The following is a 19766-nucleotide window of genomic DNA, read 5'->3' as shown; positions in this document are numbered from 1 at the left end:
GGTGAAACGCCTGCGTGAGCAGTCTTGAAACACGGCAGAGTACACACCGATTTGGAAGAAGTAAAACGCACACATTACACGTGGACTCTTATGTTTTGGAACTGGATTTACGGTGGTGTGACTTCACACGAGGTCTTGTCCAGGGAGCTTCTCAGGGACTGCCTTGAGGAGCAGAGGGGCTCTCAGGAGCCACGTGCTGAACGGGAGGGTGGAGGGCGGGAGCCATCCCCCTGGTTGCTCAGGGCGGCGTACCGGGCTCCTCACCTCTCCTCAGTGCTTCTCCCCAACAGGTCAAGAAGTCCAGTGGAAGGGACTGTGCTGTCTGCATCTTTCCACCAAGGAAAGGCCATTCTAACACAGGCCAATGCCCAGCGCAGACTGGCACAGTGACTGAATGGCAACGGGCATGGACCCTTGCTGTGCATTCTGCCCCCCGTTACAGGACACGGTTATCTGTGGTCCATTCCAGTCTGTCACAAGCTGGGAAACCCTGAAAGGACTTAGCCCGGACCACCACCCACGGGCAGTGAACTCCAACCAAGGCGGATTCCAGCCGGAAGCGGGTGTAAGTGGAATGCCGCGCTATCCATCAAGATCACAGCGAGACAGAGAGGCAGGGGCCTGTGACAAGAGTTTAACCAGAAGTGGAGAGAAGCCAGGCTTCACCCCCTGCAGGAGGCACCCACTCTGTTCACAGGCTGACCCCCGTCCAGGAACCCAAAGGCCGTGCTCCTTTCTATGGTGGATGTGCTAGCAAACTAAGTGTGTCGCACGTCACACCTCTGCCAAAGCACCCCAAACCTCTCCAGCGCCTCTGCCTCCTGTCGCCAGCGCTCACCGGCACCAAGCAGCAGGCTTCCGCCAACCCCAAGCACAGGCGGCATCTCCGGCTTCAGGTTCACTCTGAGGGTGAGCAAGCCCCTATTCCCAGGGCGCTGGAATGAAGAGTAGAGAGGCAGACCTTCCTCACAGACCGCCCAAACCCATCTTCCTCCAGGGCAGTCTACACACAGGCAGGTCCACCGTGCTCCGCGAGCAGCCCCGGCCGCCAGAGGCGGCGGCGCACCAGGCTCTCCGTCCACAGGCCCTCCCAGCTCAGACGCCGGTCTCTCGGCACTTGGCCCTCCTCCTTCTCACGTGGATGCAGACCAGAGACAGGAAGCTATCAGTTCGCTTGTGTGACCATCTTTGCAGCCTCAGAGCTCACACATGACCGCCAGCATCGTGGTGCGTCCCTAAAGGGGGACCAGGAAGTCTGCATCTTCACGCTGCACAGCCATGCGGGCAGGAGGTGGTGCGGGGAGGGCTGAAGACGCAGCAGGCCGGGTTCCTCACCAGCAGCTATCAGTGGGCACCCGACGCGCCCCCAGCTGCAGCACCATCGTGTACGAAAGGTCGGTGGTCTCACCCGGGGAGGGGCGGCTCACACACACTCCCGCCCCCCATCCCCGAGGGGCAGAGACTCTCTAGCACCAAGGATGCTACTGTCAGGGATCACGTACAGCCCTCCAGGTGAAGAAGAAAAGCTGGCAGGGCAGGAGCGGGGCAGCCCAGATGGGCAGAGACGCTCTCCACAGGCAAGGCTCTATTCCAGGAGCAGGGTAGCCTTAAGCTTCCTTTCTCTGTGGAACTGGGACAGTCAGCATCCTGTGCCAACGCCAGGGGCTCTAAGGATCTGGACACTTACAAAGGCCAAGACCAGCAGACTGGCGCAACACTACATGCGATTTAAACAAAAAGGCCCAAACTGCTCTACCGCCAGGCCGTGCTCCGGACAGTCTCCTCCACTGGCCCCACAGACCCGTAAGGTAAGGAGAAATGTGACGACAACTCTGGGAAAACTGCAGACGCTTCAGAGTCATTCTCAAAGAGATTTAATTATCTGAATTGCATAAAAGGGAGTGGTACACATGTAAATCTCGGCTACATCACAGACTGCTGTTGCTGTTTTTGTTGTTTTATTAAAGACCGCTGTTTCTACCCATCTTCGGGTTTATGGCTATAGAATGTAGGGAAAGTGGGTATTAGCAACAGGACAGGAAAAGCAAGTCAGAGTCTGTTCACCAGAACGTCTTCTCCACTGTGGGTCCTCTGAGAAGAAAAGGTGTGCAAAGGTTGGGACCCACCTACAATCGGGAACAGCGGCAAGTCAGAGACAGGAAGGCCAGTGGGAGGGGACCCACCTTCTCCTAGGCCTCCGTGAGGCAGCACTCTCCTGACTCTGCCTTCTGAGGTCCTAACCCGAAACCAAACTTCCTGTCAATTCAAATATAATAAAGACATCATTCCCCCAAGGAGGGCTCATCTGAGGATTGGAACTGACACAGGGACAGAATGATTTGCCAACATTCTGAGAAAGCTTATTTAAAAACAGCATGGCTTTCAAGACAGGTTCTGGTGCGTGAAGACGGGAGGCAGGGGGGTCTTTGTTAATGGGGACTGGAGGCATGTGGCCCACCAGACAGAGCAGGATACAGAAGAATCCCCTAATATCTGTAGGCTACCACCAGCTGCTGCTGTCGCCTGGCTGGGCAGAGGCAAAAACAAGCCCCCCTCGGGTTCTTCACGGCCCACAGGTAGGGGCAGAAGCAGCTGTAGGCTGATGGCTCTGAATAACCAGCAGGTAGTGTTATGTTAGGACCAAGGCTTTATTCCACATTATAAACCGCAACACTTGATACAAGCTTCCACATGAGCGGCGGGGCGGGGGCGGGAGACAGCACAGCCGTGACAGGCGCTTAGGGAGCAGCCTCTTGTGTCACCAGTTCACCAGTGACCCCAGAAGCAGACGTCCGTGTTCTGACATCCGCCAGATGCTAAAGCACCACACACCGTTTGGAAGTTGGTTTGGTTTTAATTTCAGCCACTGAAACCAACATGGAAGTTATTGCTTAGATAAATAAACCTAGTCTATCTACCAGGGAAAACAAAAGTGGATAAAGAAAACAAACAAAAACCTCAAAAGTGAAAAACTTAAGCTCCCCAATATGATAACAGAGTAAACGAGAGAGAAATTCCTCAAATGAGGATTTACTGGGCCCTTCTGGGCACTGAAACCGAGTTGGACTCAGCCGGTAAACCCCAGGAAGAGGTAAGATTTTAATGCTGTACATGAAAAGGTGCAAGCGCCAATCCTTCCAAACTGGTGGGAACCCCTGCAAAAACAGTCAGCGTTTCAAACCTCAACAACCACAAACAGCTCTTAAGGAAAAAAATACAAAAAGTGTCAAAAAATTTTTGTCGTTTTTTTTTTCTTTTTTTCAAAGAGTTCTGGAAAAATGATCCCGTAAGGAATAGAAATAGCACCGTTCACAGGCTGGTTTGAACGCCAGTCCTGCAGCTTTGCTGAGAAACTGGGAGTCCCCGGGCCGAGCCCTGACTGAGGAGGGCTCTGCGGGTTCTATCTCCGGCCCGGCACGTCCGTCTCCGCGCAGCGCACGCACACGTAGTCCTCCTCCTCGGCCGTCTCGGGAGAGACACCAACACAGACCTGATGGAACCACCGACTGCAGCTGCCATCACACTGGACCCAGTCCACCTGGTTACAGAGAGCAGGGAGACGGGGTTTTCAGGGGACAAGAGGCCCGGCAGCCAGGGCAGCCACTGCCCCTCACGGGACCTCCGGCACGGCAGCCCAGGCGAGCAGGCTGAGCTGTTCTCCACGCGGTGGCTGCGCGGGGCGAGGACAGGCCGCCCCGTGACAAGTAAGCAAAGGGACGACAGCAGCACCCCCCACCTTCTGAGCGCCGGGTGGCGAGAGCCGGAGGAGCAGGAAAGGAAAGGGCAGAGGAAGAGTTTCTTCGAGAAAAGGGAGGAGACCCAGGAGCGCTGTGAGAGCAGAGACACCAGTGGGGGAGGGTGAGCAATCCACTCAGATGGGCTCAAGGCAGGTAAGCAGGAGAGAGACCCGGCCGGGCGAGCTGGCGCTCACAGGGTTCTGAGTTAAGGGAACGCACGTCCTCCACGGCCCAAACCTCACTGACCTCGTCTCCTTCTGGCTGCAGGCAGCTCACGGCCGGGCAGATGGCGTCCTCGTCCTCAGAGTCCTCCTGCTCCGAGGAGGACGAGTCTGAGGGCAGGGACTGCGTGTCGGCAGAGGGGGCCAACTCATAGCTACACTCTCTCTCTAACTTGAGACTGTCCGTGTCCTTGGGGTGGCTCAGTTTGATTCTCTTCTTTTTGGGGGCCCGCATTTTGGTGATTCGATCCCACCGCTCACTGGAGAGGCCTTCTCTTTCCAGGCGTCTCTTCAGCTTGCTCTCGAGGCTGCTGGCTCCGTCTCGCTTCCCTCGGCAGCCGTCACTCTGGGTGGAAGACGGCAAGCCCAGTTTAGCACGTGGTTTGCCTCTCACTAAAGCTGCCGTGTCAACACCCGCAGGCATGAGCGACAGGTGCGCCCCATGAAACCAAGACAGGCTGCCCCTGCTCCCGGCCCCACCCACCCCACCCCACAGGACCACCTAACGTCGCCGTTCGGCCCATCAAACGCTGGAGAACAAAAGTGTCGCCAATGTGAACTGTCTCACATCAGCCCAGCAGTGCCGGGAGGTGGGAGATGCCAAACACATGAGCAAATGCCTGACGTCCACAGAGCTTCTTGGGAGGTGCTGACCCACAGATGGCTAAGAAACCAGGCCGATACCGTCCTTTGTAAAGGACATCTCCGCCCCTTAGAGGAAAAAGGTGCTTTTAACTGAGCACAGTTGGTAATGTGCTGCACTATTTGGTATTGCAACGATAAAATCAATCCTAAACGCCAGTGTCTACCCTTATGCTGTCTTCCTGCTCTGACTATATCCTCAGGGGTCAGCGATTTCGTTAACAGGATGCAGGAGCAGCAGCATCTTACACTGCTGAGAAACAGGACCTTGGTACTTTAAGTAAGTTAGCACTTGAAACAGGCCCCCTTGGGACTTCCCAGGAGCTCCAGAGGCTAGGACTCCCCACTTCTACTTCAGGGGCCATAGGTTTGAATCCTGGTCAAGGAATTAAGATCCTGTGGTGCAGCCAAAAAGAACGAAACACAACAAAAACGTGCCCTCTTGGTCTAGTCACCTGGTCCTAACAGCTGTCAGGTTCAGTTTACAAGAGTTACAGCATTTGTTACACGCTGACTCTAAGAATGAAAGCCTTTCTAGCTGTAATTACATCTTCATCTAACAGGATTTCTCTTATACAAGAATAATCCTATTTCTAGCTATTATCACATGGAAATGATGAGAAGCACCTTATGAAAAAGAAAAACTTTTCACACAGTGGTTTAAAAACCAGTATCAGAATCCAGGTTGCGAGCCCAGCCGCCATCTGCATCCTTTCCTGGATCAAAGACAGCGTCTCATCCCTGAGCTATTGAGAGGGGGTGACGCCGAACCCCAATGCCCACCTTCTCACTGCCGGGTCTCACTGGAGAGCTGTGGTCAGCCTGCTGCGCAGGGCTCGGCTTTGCGAGTAATGTCTGGTAGAGCTCCTGAATTTCAGGAAGGGACACCTGGAGCAGCTGGGCCTCCATCAGCAGCTCATTCACTTCTGGGCTGATACCTGTCAAGACCAGAGCAGATCACGGGGACACCCCTTGTGACATGAGCAGAGGAGGGCCGCCCACCTGACCGCCACCTGCCCCACGTCAAGTGAAGCCACTTCATGTGCCCAGAGCCACAGCCTAACAGGCCCAAATGAGACTGAGTCTACCGCTGATGCAGGAGAGACACCTCTGCCTGGACAGCTATCACAGGGCCGGGCATTCTGCACAGGCCAGGGCTCCAGGTAGAACTCCTGGGGAACAGTCACCCTCAGGAGGGACAGAAAAGAAGCAGGGTCTCGAAGAGCCCCCTCAAGTCTCCTGAGTAATGAAGCAACAAGTGAACCTGTGACTGAGCATCTGACCATACCACTTGCTGTTTAACTATCAGCTGACATGGGATGAACCCATTCCTCCCTGAAAGCAGTGCATATAAAGCTTTCCTTTTTATTTCTTTTGCACTTATAAGCCTTTAAATAGGATTCTCCCCCCACCTTTCAAGTACACAGTAACACATATCCCACATGTAAGAATAAAGTCATTTTTTAACGGTTCTGGATTATTGACAACAAAAAACCACTGCAATATCACTTGTTACTATTCAAGCCCTCAAAATAACAACAATGATCATGATGATGATAATCAATACAGACCATGGAGGGGGATACAGCTCCGACCAGTGGAGAAAGGAGAGTGTAAATAGGAGGTTCTGTTGTCCCAGTCGTCGGGCAAGGAGAAGGACGTGGGGCCAGGAGGCTGAGATATCTGACGGAAGGAAAACATCTCACAATAAGGCTCTTCCAGGACTAAGACTACCACCAGCCTAACAGAAGTAGCTTGGGTTATCAGGCAGCATATAGCAGAGGCCTTGATTTTCCCAAACTGAAACAAGCCTCTGGCATCTCAGATCTGGCCAAGCCAACTCCTGTTCACCACGCCTTTGGCCTTCCTGGCTGTGCCTGGACTGACTTCAGAGGTGAAGAGCACTACTGGGCAATAAGTCATTTTCTCTGCATGGACACACAGCCTCTTGAATTCCTGGGGGAGATTTTCACCTGCCTGACACAGACATGCAGCCCTTTGGGTAGTAAACCAACTGAGGAGCTGCCAAACAGCACTCACATTCATGTCCCCACCTTCTTCAGAGCTTATCAGAGGGGCTAAAACAGCAGTCCTTTGACCACAAATGAGCAAACAGCAGTTGTGTCTTTCTCCTTTATTAACGCAAGGAAACTCCCAGCACGTCATGTGTAAGGGACACAACTGTCTCCAATGTAGGCTAGGTTGTCTGAATAGCCACAACTCAACTATGAGGCAAAAACTTAAACACATCATTTGCTAAGTGCCAGGCACTGTATTTCAGAAGCTGGAAATAAATGGGGAAAAAAAAAAAAAAAGAAAGATAACAAATACCGCAGAACCAACCCTCTGTCCGTATGTCTAACCTGCACTTCACTCAGCCCTTGCAAATCACAGGCCTCTGCTGGTACAGCACCAGGGAGGTGCAGTGATTCTGCTAGAGAGTCGGAACGACATTCGGAAGTCATCGGGTGGACCTTATAAGACTAAACCCTGCATTCCTGACTGTGCTTTCTTATCTTCTGTGGAAGAAGACAGAACCCCACCCCCGCCACCAAAGTCATGGTTACAAGAATCAGGCTTTTGGCAGCAAGACCACAGATAGTATGAAACCCACTGCTTCCCCTCTGAAGCAACATGATACATAAGATGCTTCAAAACTTAATTTTTCCTCAAAAAGCAACAAGACACAGAAGGAGGCACTCTCCCTTTCTGCTCAGTGAGTTACATATTAGGAAGCAGGAAAAAAAATAGCTAAGCGGGGAAAAAAAAAAAAAAAAAATTTAAGTATATCTATTAAAAATACCTAGGTTCATACATACAAATGAGGAAATCATATGTATATATGAACAGGTGAAATCTGCTCTACAGACTGACTACTGGGAGCAGAGGAAAGAAACAAAGTGGCAGGCACGCAGAGCCCTGCAAGGACAGGGGGCGCTGGGAACAGTAGCCCCCAGAGCCACAGAGGCATGGAGGTGAGCACGGTCTGCAGACCAGCAAAGAAGGCTCAGGCTCACCTTGCTGGTCTCTGGCACCTGTCCTGCTGTGGCCTGCCACCTGCTACACAACAGTCCTGAGCCCACTGGGTCCTGCAAGGACTTGAGGTGCCCCGACGAGAGCAGCTGCCGGGCTCTGTGCTGCCAGCTCACGGTCCTCTCGATCATATACCGCAGTGCGTCTCCCTCGGGCAGGCGGACGCGGATGCGCTGCAGGGAGGCCAGCAGGGGCAGAATCTTCTCGAGCGGAGGCTTCTCTGACCTCCGACAGTTGGGACACAGCCAGACTCGGGGGCTCTGTGGAATGCTGGGAGATGCCACACAGCTGGTGTGGAAAGCATCCCTGCAGAGTTCACACTGGACCATGGGGGCCGCGGGGGCCTTCTGACACACGCAGACTCTCATCTCCACATCGTGCACAGGCGACAGCAGTTTCTCCTCATTGGCTTGTCGGAGAGACTGCAAGGCTTCCATTTCTCGTGCGCGAGCTTCCCCGAGTGCTGCCATCTAGAAAGGAGAAGGCAATAAAGGACGATGGCACAGAGACCTCGGCCGTCTTCTCAAACTCAAGGGTCGTGGCGGTGAGGAACACTGGGCTCCAGAGCAGGCTCTGGGTGTAACGCCGGTGCTGCCTCACTAAGGCGTGGGGGCACCTTGGACAACATTCCGCTCACTGTGGTGGGACGCCCACAGGTATAAACCCGAGTCGGGAACAGTGCCCGCCTCACAGGGCTGCCGTGACGACCCCGTGGCCATGTGACCAGATGCTGTGGCTGCCACTCAGCAAACCACACTGTCAGCAGTTACCTAGCACACACCGTTCTTCCAAGCCCAACTTCTCTGCACACGTATCTCTTAGAAAATATCCCTCCCTTTTAAGACTCAGGTTTTTCACTGTCTATGGACACATTTCTGAGGTTTGTCTTCAGCTCCACTAACTTTTGTGATCTTCTAGAAAAGTAGTTTAGATGAGAAAGTCTCTAAGATGCCATGGTAACCTGTTTCTCTTACTGCCTTTAACAACAGGCCTTACAGGTGTACTGGACACATGAACCATACATAATGAAAGTGGATCCCTTGTGAAGAAGTTGAACAGGAACACTTCACCAAGCGTCCCTCAGACACACATGCACAGGGGCATGCTATGAGGCCACTGGGCAGAGACAAAAGCAAGCTGCTTTTCTGCAGGAAGTGGCACGTATACTTGCTATATTCTTTTCTCTATTAAAACAAGAGCCACATCTCACTTCCGAGATCAGGTAATCTGTATAAGCAACTTGAAAACACAAGCATAATTAGCTTCAGAGTAAAAAGCTGAAGTGACACTGAACATGTTCCTCACCAGTATGTACAAACTGTCCACATGTGAGACCTCTACGTGAGTCAGTCCAGGCTTTACAGATTTATTCACCGCTCACCATGAAGTAGAACTGCCTTAAGGGGGACCAATGCAAGCCACTAGCTCTGTAAGAGTCAGTCACTACCCCTCGGCACATAACACATTGACCTTTCACAGCAAACGGCCAGACAACCCAAGTCCTGATACTTCACTGAAGAGAAACACAGAGGAAGCATAGATTTTTAAAACTAGCATTCCCCACCAGAAGCAAAAACTAAAGGCTTACAAGAACCATTTCTTTCCCAACTCTATTTCCAAGTCCTTAAAATGTTAATGTGTCATAGCTAAACCATTCCCGATGATGAGATCCACCCCCAGTCACCAGATGAGGAACCTGAGTCCTACGGCCAGACGGATGCTCCACTCTTCCTGGATTAGAGGAGAAAAATGTATCAATGAGGGTTTAGGTAAGAAACAAAAAGATCTAGAATAAACCACCTAACAAACCCTTGCTATATTTAGAAAATCTCTTATTTCTGTAGATGAAAGCAATGTGCAGGCAGCGCATACAGAGCTATGGGGTGACACAGTGATCACAGGTGACGTGCAGAGCCAGGCGAAGCTCCAGACCGACAGTGCCGCTACAAGCGCCCACCGCGCAACAGGGCAAGCAGCATCTTGGAAGCACCCGCATGACGAGCAGGCAGCCACATCGGACTACAATCTGAAGGAAGGGACGAATATGCCGAGGACAGTCCATGTCAAAATACACAGACACTTCAGGGCAATCCCACGTCAATCAAAAGAGCAGTCAGGCCGCGATGAAGGGTCAGCCTGGAAAGGCGTTCTGGCCCAAGGACAAGTCCCTTTAGTTCAGGTCCAGTGGCAGGTATGTTCCTGCTCCGGGAAGGACAAGGCTTTGTGCTTCAAAACCATCCTAAAAGGGGCTTCATCAACCTACAAAACTTCTGCACATGGAAAGAAATCATCAGCAAGATGAAAAGACAACTTGCAGAATGGGAGAAGTGCTGGCAACTTGTAACCTGATCCAGGGGATTAATACCGCAAATCCGTGAAGAACTTATATAATACAACAGCACAAACACCATCATCCCTACCAAAAACAAAAACCCAATTAACATGGGCAGAAGATCCAGTAGACATTTCTCCAAAGACGACGAACAGATGGCTAACAGGTACATGAAAGACGCCCAACACCACTGACCATCAGGGAAACGCAGATCAAAACCACACTGAGACATCGCCTCACACCTATTTTAAAATGACTATCATCGAAAAGACCAGAAATAACAGGTGTCAGCGAGGATGTGGAGAAAAGGGAACCCCGTCCTATACTAGGAGTGGGAATGTCAACTGTTGCAGCCGCTGTGGAAAAACAGTACGAAGGGTCCTCAAAACACTAAAAACAGAACCAGCACACGACCAGCAATTCCATTTCTGAGTACACATCTACCAGAAACAAAAACACTAACTTGAAAAGATGATCTGTGCTCCCATGTCCAAGGCAGCATCCTTCTCAACAGCCAAGATAGGAAACACCCTCAGTGCGCCCACTGGTGGATGAAACGCAGCGTGGCTGTGTGTGTACAACGGGCTGTTACCAGCCACAGACAGAGAAAGGGTTCTGCCATTTGCAACAACACGGATGAACTGAAAGCATTACGCCAAGCGAAATAAGCCAGAGAAAGACAAGGACTATATGATTTCACTTACATGTGAAACCTAAAAAAAAAAAAAAAAAACCCAAAAAACACCCCACAGAAGACTGTGTGGATCACAACAAACTGTGGAAAATTCTTAGAGCTGCCAATACCAGACCACCTTACCTGTCTCCTGAGAAATCTGTATGCAGGTCAAGAAGCAACAGTTAGAATTGGACATGGAACAACAGACTGGTTCCAAATTGGCAAAGGGGTATGTCAAGGCTGTATATGGTCACCCAGCTTATTTAACTTATATGCAGAGTATATCATGCAAAATGCCGGGCTGGATGAAGCACAAGCTGGAATCAAGACTGCCAGGAGAAATATCACTAAGCTCAGATATGCAGATGACACCACCCTATGGCAGAAAGTGAAGAAGAACTAAAGAGCCTCTTGATGAGAGTGAAAAAGTTGGCTTAAAGCTCAACATTCAGAAAACTAAGATCATGGCATCTGGTCCCATCATTTCATGGCAAACAGATGAGGAAACAATGGAAACAATGAGAGACTTTATTTTCTTTGGCTCCAAAATCACTGCAGATGGTAACTGCAGCCATGAAATTAAGACACTTGCTTCTTGGAAGAAAACCTATGACCAACCTAGACAGCATATTAAAAAGCAGAGACATTACTCTGCTGACAAAGGTCCACCTAGTTAAAGCTATGGCTTTTCTAGTAGTAATGTAGGTATCTGAGAGTTGGACTATAAAGAAAGCTGAGCACGGAAAAATTGATGCTTTTGGACTGTGGTGTTGAAGAAGACTCTTGAGACTCCCTTGGACAGCGAAGAGATCCAACCAGTCAATTCTAAAGGAAATCAGTCCTAAATAGTCATTGAAAGGACTGATGCTAAAGCTGAAACTCCAATACTTTGGCCACCTGATGCGAAGAACTGACTCATTTGAAAAGACCCTGATAATGGAAAAGATTGAAGGCAGGAGGAGAAGGGGACGACAGAGGATGAGATGGTTGGATGGACACAACTCAGCGGACATGAGTTTGAGTCAACTCTGGGAGTTGGTAATGGACAGGGAAGCCTGGTGTGCTACAGTCCATGGGGTTACAAAGAGTGGGACACGACTGAGACACTGAACTGGACTGACAGACACAGAGAACTGATGGGCAGTTCCCAGAGGTAACTGGTCCGGGAGATGGGTGCAGGGGATCAAAGGGTAAAAATAAATCCTGGGGATGCGACATACAGCATGGTGACTATAGTCATTAATACAAAAAGAAACTGTGCTCTCTTCTCTGGGGAATATGTCAGCTGTGTCCAGCTCTTTGCAATGCCATGGATTATAGCTGGCCAGGCTCCTCTCTATCCATGGAATTTTCCAGGCAAGAATACTGCAGTGCGTTGCCATTTTCTACTCCAGATAGTCATTAATACTATGTTATAGTTTTGAAAGTTGCTAAGAGAGTAGATGTTAAAAGTTCTCATCACAAGAAAACAAAACAAAACAAAACAAAACAAAACAAAACACCTGTGTGGTGATGGCTATTAACCAGACTCATACAGGGGTCACTGGGTAATATACACACATACTAAGCCACTCTACTGCACACCTGAGACTAATACTACAGGTCAATTATACCAACTTGGCAAGTTTCTAAAGCATCCAGATCCCATAGCTCTCTTCTTTTGATCTGATACTGTGCTCACCAAACACTGGCTCGATACTGCTTCATCTTCTTGAAGATGACACTCTCTTTGGATCCACAGTGCTCACGCTAAGAGATCAGACTCAGGAGCAGCCAGTACCCTTTGCAGTGTGCGTCCTGCTGTAGACTGGACAGTAAGCTGGCACTGCAGGCCGCCTGTTAGCCCTGGACCAAGCTACAGGCTTGGGAAGTGTTTCCGAGTCTGGGAGGCCTCGCAGGCACCTTCCATTCAAAACTTTTACAAAATGACAGTTTTCCTAAAGTTGCTTTGGTAAAACAGAGTACTCTGGAAGTTATTCTCCTACTTGCCTTCCCAATATACCCAGTAAAGATGGAAGAGCTAGAAACAGCCCTCCCCCCTGAGAAAAGAGGAAGAGCGCCAGCACGCACAGCTGAAGCAGTCTCTCTGCTTTCCATCAGCGTTCTCTCCAGGTCGCTCAGACTCTCTACACGGGGACTCTTCTTCTTGCCACTTGGCAAGGGATCCTTTAACTTTCTCTGCTTCCTCTTTAATCCCAAAAGGCCAATATCACACCGAGGACACAGCACCTGATGTGGAACAAAGCACAACCATTGTGATTTATCTGGTGTACCACAGAGCATTACGAAGTCCCCAAATAAAAGCCTCAGCAGTGGGAAGGACATGAATTTCTTTATATTTTCTGCATAACATGCAACCCTGATTCCAGAAATCCTACTCTACAAAGGAAGGAAGCAAGGATGAAGGAAATCTCACAAAAAGACAGACTTTTGATTCAGATCCAATCAAACAGTAAGTAAAAAGAAGAAAAGTAAAATGCAATGATTCCAGTCATAACGTGTGACCAGCATCAGCTTAAGGAAATTACAAGTGTTAACTATAATCATGTTGAGAGGTGGAAATCTTTTATCAAGCTTGGCAAATCCAAGTGGTGAAGCATGGCCAAGGTTAAATGTTCAATTGAATGCTATCCCCAAACATATGCAGAAAACTTTCAAAGATACTTCTAAGTTTCCAGTGAAATTCAGAAGACTCTCCCTGGCTCCCCTCAGAAAATAACTCCTAGAGCATAGATCAGCCAGTGTTCCCCCTCCATAAGGAAGGGGCTGTGAGTGGGCTGAGTGCAAACTTACCTCTAGGAGAGAATAGGACGAGTTCTTAGTCAGGAATGTATTAGCAGCACATTCTTTCCAAACATGAACTTCAGCTACTAAGGACTCCAGCCTCGGCAGTGAGGGTAGATGCACCGGGATACACCGGCCCCGAGTGACAAGCTCCACCAGCGCGTCCAACACTGGCACACGTCCTCCAGCCTAGTAAGTCCAAGGAAAGAGAACACTTTTGTGGAAGTGCGCAAAGTAGCCCCCATGATCTCAACATACTAAACTCACGAGTGACGTCAACCAAACCTGCCGGCTTAGCTGGTGGTGGTGATGGTAAGGCCCCTGGGGGATCCCACTCAGTCACCAAGTAAGAGCCTGGTTCGTGCTGGAGCCACAGATACAACTGTGGACTTGGCATACGCTGCCATCCCTTTGTTCAGACTGCTTATACCCTTTCTCAGTTCATCTGTCATTTTGGTTGGTTTGAAAAAAATTCAACAGAAATGTAAACCTGTAATAACTCAAAGGACTTCCATACTGACTTAAGAGAACGAAAAGCAGCAAAACAGTATTTCACTCCATTCACTGACAATGAATTAATAGATTATTCAGGAAAACTAAAATGAGTTGAGAAAGAACACTGGCTCTCAAATTTTATTATTAAGAACCATCTGGGAAGCTTGTTTTAAAAACTTCCTGGGCCCTACCCCCAGATTTCTGATTCAGTTCATTAGGGAAGGGTCCATGTGAATTTGTATTCCTAAACTGCCCAGGTGCTGCTGTGGCTGTACTGGGCCCACACTCTGAAGCATACAGAGCAGCCCGTGCCTGAAACACAGCTGGGCGGCATTCTAATATAAGCGATCCACCGAACACAAGGGGTCACCCTGTCGTCGGTCACATTTCTCTGCTAGTCCTTACATACGTGATTCAAGGCCACGCTGTTATTTCAGGAGTGGAGCCAAGCTTGCGTTTTGTCCTTATCGACAGACTTTGTTGCAGACACAGTACTAAGTAGCACATACATTAAAACATGTGAAGGGAACCAAACCCCCCTGGAAGCATGTCCTTTCCTCTGATTTCATACCTCCCCTCTCCTGGCTACTGCCACCACCCTCACTTTCTGGCTGCTAGCAACCGTGAGTGAGAGTAAGGACCAAGGCTACAATCAGGGTGGTTCCAACAGTGACAGACAAGAACGTGCATCAGGAATCGCACTGGGGAAGCTTATGTGCACAGCAAACACTTCCCATGCTTTTTTCTCTGGCTGGAGACACTCCTTACGTAATGTTTATCAAACAATGTATCTTCTCTTCCCTTAGTAATCAGAATAGATGTCCAGATGTTTCAGTGAAAACACCTGGCTAAGCTGTCCTATTTGGCATTTCTCATTAGCAACTGGTCTATTAGCACAACTTAAATTATGCAGATATTCAGAAAACCAGATGATATTTTGTTCCTAGTCTGATGGCTTCAACAAAACAGAACTTGAGACTCAAGAACAATATAAATTAAAAATTTAAAAACCTAGCCCATTAAGTAATTCAAAGATCTTTTTTTCCTCAATAGGACTGTAAGACCTGCTGTTTTATGATGATAAGAGAGAAAAAGGAAAACACCCCCACCAACCCCTTTTCACATGAAGTCGCCCAACTGAAAACAGAGAAACACAGAGAGTGTGTCTTGTGTCTGTCGTCGTTCGGTCCCTCAGTCCTGTCTGACTCTGTGACCCCATGGACTGCAGCACACCAGACTAAGGTACATTATTAAGGTATATTCTGTCTGTACCTTAATAATGCTACACACCAATTTAATTTTCTATTTTAACTTACAGGTAAAGGCTCAGTAAGTACACCATCTAGCACAGAGCCACAGATACTTTGTGCTGATTCTCTGGAGAGTTACTCCAGAATATGCTAAGCCTCACTTCCTCTGCAGGGACAGATAAGCACTTTTAAGTCACTACTTGTACGGTAAAAGTCCCGGACCTCACTGCCCAGTTTGGCCATGGAATCACATATCACTACTCACTCAATCGCCTACTCTTCACTATCTAGACTCCAAGCAATTGGTAAGCCAGGAAGAGACAGCCATACTGGTCAAAGATTAGCAACTGTATTTCATTTTTAGCCCTTTCTCTTCAACACCAACTAAGTACTTAAGACTGTTGTTATGGGAGGCTCCCAAGCTCCCAGAAAAGGTTAGTGAAATTATCTAAGCCTTACATATTAAGCCAACTGGTGAGGACTACAGGTGGGGTGGGCAAGGGCATCTACATGGGGTAGAAGAGAATCAGTCATGTGGCCAACCCAAACACAGGGCCCGTGCCACGAAACCCAGCACATGTCCCTCCGCCAGCGTTCCATCCCTGCTCTTCACAGAGGCACTGACACACGTGAGCCTCTGGAAACCTACCTGCAGGGCCTCCACTTCTTGAAGCCAGTCTCTGGCTCTCTGCACAGAGTCTTTCAGCGCCGCGCCGTTGGGCAGGTGTGCGGGGATCTCCTCAATCTCCTTCACCACGGCGGCCAGGCTGTTCAGTGAATGCCGAGGCCTGGAGAGCAGAAAGACTGTACTCAGCCTCTGTGCGACTCGCGCTTCTAGTGGCTTACTTATCAGAGAAGTTAGAAAAACCACTTCAAAGGAAATTCACAACTGCAAATAAACTTTTTGAAATGGAAAGTAACTACAAGACATCAAATTATCTACGTAAGACTAAGGCAAATAACTCAGTTCTACTTAGTTCTGATTTGACAATGGAATAACCATAAACTTCTGTTTGCAAAAGGTAGCTTAGGGATAATTTATTCCATGTTAAACTAGAAACACTATCAAGACTCATACAGCTCCACTAAGATAAGCAAAAATCTCCAGGATATCAGCACACCAAAGCACAGAACCCAAAACTTTTGTGTCCTCTGCTCAATGACCACTATTTCAGGATTAAACAATAACATCCAGAAAATAGCTGTCCCTTGTACTTTATGCTGTCAGCTGCAACAGTAAAGATCTGTTAGACAGAAAGCAAGATGAGGAGGAACACCTTCTCCCCTCAGATGGTCAGCCCGAGCCCAGCGCGTCCCCAAGCACAGACACGGTCACGAGGCAGCAGCACAAACGCTGGGACTCCCAGCGCTGCCACCACTGTCAGACACTGCGGTGTTCAGATGTTTCTCTTTAAGACTCCTTGGGATCTCTTTCATTAACTGTGGGTTTAAACAGCTTCACTTATTTGTAAATGTTTTCTTTCCTCAAAGATGTTCCCATTGAGATCCAGGGAAATTTCATTAAACCGCTTCTAGAAAACGACTGTCCATTTGAACCATTCATTTCACAATCAGTAAATCAAGAAAAAAATAATAATCTTCTTCTGACCGAGTTCCAAAGCAGTTCCAAACATCTCAGCTAAACTTCCACACGCACAGCTCAGCTGCTGTGCCTGGATCACACCCTAATGCCTGGTCCTGCCCAGCATGGACCCAGCACAAGCCCTCCCTAGGGGAGGCGTGGCCGCGCTCGGTTACCTGGCCTTGAGGAGACTCTTGGCTCTGTCATCCCAGTGCTCTGATACTGTGAGCAGTTCCTGAAGCCGCGCCATAGCCTTCTCCACGGCTGAATACGGGGCCAGGCCCACCCCCAGGTCTATGAGACGTCTCATATCATCTAAGGTGAGGGAGCTCGGGTCCAGGCAAGCCTGCTGCACCTCCTCCAGCCAATGGGCCTGCTCCAGCCGGACACGCATCTCAGCAAGCTGGGGGAGCTCAACATCAAATTCAAAGCTGACATCCAGCAAGTCCTGCAGCTCGGCAGCGCTGGGCATCTCCTCAGAGAGCAGTTTCTGGCTATGCTGTTGGAAATCTTCTACACGATTCAAGAGATCCTAAAAAAACACAGGTTGTTGCATCAAAACACGAATTTCAGCAACTGGCTTCTTGCAAACTTAGAATCTTCAATGCATATTCAACATGACCCTCTGCCATCTCACTTGATTCTAACAACAATACACATAAACATGACAATGCATAAGCCAACTGGCAGTTAAAACAAGTGGCTCTAAGACAGACTTATGGCAGCTGTGATGAGTAGTCACTTTCAAGGTAAAAATTTCCAACCATCTCTCCACTGCAGGCCTGTTACAATCTCTTTATAAACATGTATCACTCAAGCTGCTATTAATATTAAACACATTTGCAAATAGATGTACAAATTAACCACTCAAGAACAGGACTGCATCATGTCAACTGAGCTTATTTACAAAATATAGGATGACCACATATAGGAGGGGGGCAGCCCCCATCCGGGCACCTTCAGCAGCGGTGTCTGACTGAGGACACAGGGGAGGGCGTGCAGCTGGGTCACAAACTGCCGGAGCTCATTCACGGTCAGCTGATTGTGGGATTTCCCTCCACCAGACCGGTATCTAGAGACACAAAGGCCCAAGAAGGCTGCATGAGGACAGGTGTGCCAGCACCCCAGACTCCAGCCACAGCAGACTCCCCAGGGGTCCACACCCAAACCGGGTGTGCACAGAGCCTACCTCGTCTGCCTCTTGCCATTAAGCAACTGCTGGGCAACAGAGGCGCATTTCTCTGCGTCCTGTGTGACTAAGCGGAGGTGACGTAGAAGATCATTGTCTGGAAATTTCTTCATCTCAGATTCTTCAATCAAAGCCTTAAAGCTGACAAGGCCTAGAAATAAAGAAAAGATCACCTCTTCTGTGATCAATATATATGAAGTTCTGGTATGAAATACAGAAGGGGAGGTTTGATTTTATCAGCTCTTATCTATGGATATTTGCAATGCTCTCCCTCTAATAAATTTGTTGATTTTTTTTGGCCGGGGCGGGGTGGGGTGCCCTGAGAGCGGAGGGCTTTATAAAGTGCCTGGAGCTGGCCTTTAACATAGACAAGTTTATGAAACAAAGAACACCTGACTTGTCAGGACAGAGCATATAAAGATCCTCCTGTGGCTGGAGCCACACTTTCCTCCTACATCTATCTAACTGCAGCTAGCAGGGAACCAGCGGCTTACAGACTGAACTTGCACACGCCCTGGAACAGGAGAGGGCAGAGACCCTGCTGAGCTACATAAAGGAAAGCAAATGGAACCACTGAGAGAAGAGAAGCGAAGGGAAGCAGTGACTCTCAAAGGTAATACCGAGGACAGAGACTTTGACTAGAGCTAAAAAGTAATAACAAACACGTCACTGACTCTTAAGGATATACTGTTTGTGTCATGAATGCTAGTTTAAAAAAAAAAAAAAAAGGGCAAAACAAACAAACCTTTTCTAAGGTTCCATATAAAATGTGAAATACTTTTGTTTCTGAGACAGAGACGTGTTAAGAGTTATTATGTTTTGTAATAACACTGTCTTTGTTAAAAATACAATCTTTCAGAACTCCTATATTAAGACTTCATTTCGATGTATGGACATCTGCCTCATTCACTCTTGGCTTTAAAACCTGTACTAAAGCTCTAAGCCTGGCTGGACAGATGAGCTAAATCAGGCTGCTTCAAGTAATGTTTGCTGATAACTGTTTGCTGACTATATTACAATCAGTCCCAATTTGTCAATCACCAAATCACACTTTCTATATACCACATACTTTTCTTCTTATTAATCTTAGCCTCCAAAGCTTCATTCACATTCAAGGCCCACTCGTTATAAGACTCTGCTCGAAGCTTCAATGCATTCATCATGGGGTAGAGGTCATCCAGAGTGTATCTGTACCTGGAAACAGAAGAGCAGGTTGGCTTTGAGATACATGGGCCTGAAGGAATCAGATGCCAATGTCACAAAGCCTAAATTAAACAGTCGGTGCTTTCCACAGGGAGAAAAATCATTCTTCCTACTCACCTCAGTTTGTATTTATAAGGAGGACAGGAACATAACTCCTGTACGTGATGCAGGCAAACAAGCAGGCCAGGTTTGCAGCAGCAGGAGAGGGCAGACATGAAGCACGTGGTTTTGCATTTCACACACTGACGCTCATCATCCGGCAACAGTTCAAAATCCATTCTTTCCGAATCAATTACTCCCTAAAATAAAGTGTACTTTAGAGATTGCCAAAGGATAATACCGCCCAGTAGCTCCCAAGAAAAACATGCAATAGTTGAGCTTTAAAAATATGACAGAGAGAAAACCTTACCAAAACAGAGAGTGCATGATTAAAAATGTGTGGACCCAGTAAATGTGGGCAAGTTAACCTATTTCACTCGTCTGGAACAATCTCTTCTGGACAAAGTAGGTCCTTACGTTTGGCTATATTGATCTGAATATGAGAACAGCTATTCACAGGCTTATAAAACTACTTAGATTAGCTGCTGCTTCTACTCAAAGTTGGCCTTGCCCATGTTTTGGG

The 19766-nt window shown here is 48.6% G+C and overlaps 1 protein-coding gene across 3 annotated transcripts in view; it reads right to left on the bottom strand.

Annotated features, from left to right (window-relative positions):
* Positions 1–3066: 3066 nt before the first annotated feature.
* Positions 3067–19766, bottom strand: part of KDM5B (lysine demethylase 5B) — a 71987-nt gene continuing 55287 nt past the window's right edge. For all 3 annotated transcript variants that reach the window (XM_055583197.1, XM_055583195.1, XM_055583196.1), the window contains 13 exons: positions 19262–19443; positions 19011–19135; positions 17942–18092; positions 17710–17824; positions 16929–17284; positions 15820–15958; positions 13435–13614; positions 12712–12870; positions 7618–8103; positions 6172–6283; positions 5384–5538; positions 3984–4304; positions 3067–3538 (listed from right to left, as the gene is read on the bottom strand). In XM_055583197.1, coding sequence (XP_055439172.1) covers positions 3401–3538; positions 3984–4304; positions 5384–5538; positions 6172–6283; positions 7618–8103; positions 12712–12870; positions 13435–13614; positions 15820–15958; positions 16929–17284; positions 17710–17824; positions 17942–18092; positions 19011–19135; positions 19262–19443 — 2619 coding nt within the window. In that variant the 3' untranslated portion in view covers positions 3067–3400. The remainder of the gene's footprint in view (positions 3539–3983; positions 4305–5383; positions 5539–6171; positions 6284–7617; positions 8104–12711; positions 12871–13434; positions 13615–15819; positions 15959–16928; positions 17285–17709; positions 17825–17941; positions 18093–19010; positions 19136–19261; positions 19444–19766) is intronic.

The sequence above is a fragment of the Bubalus kerabau genome, chromosome 5 (assembly GCF_029407905.1).
Source record: "Bubalus kerabau isolate K-KA32 ecotype Philippines breed swamp buffalo chromosome 5, PCC_UOA_SB_1v2, whole genome shotgun sequence".
Taxonomy (NCBI): domain Eukaryota; kingdom Metazoa; phylum Chordata; class Mammalia; order Artiodactyla; family Bovidae; genus Bubalus; species Bubalus kerabau.
This window is presented reverse-complemented; position numbering and strand designations above follow the sequence as displayed.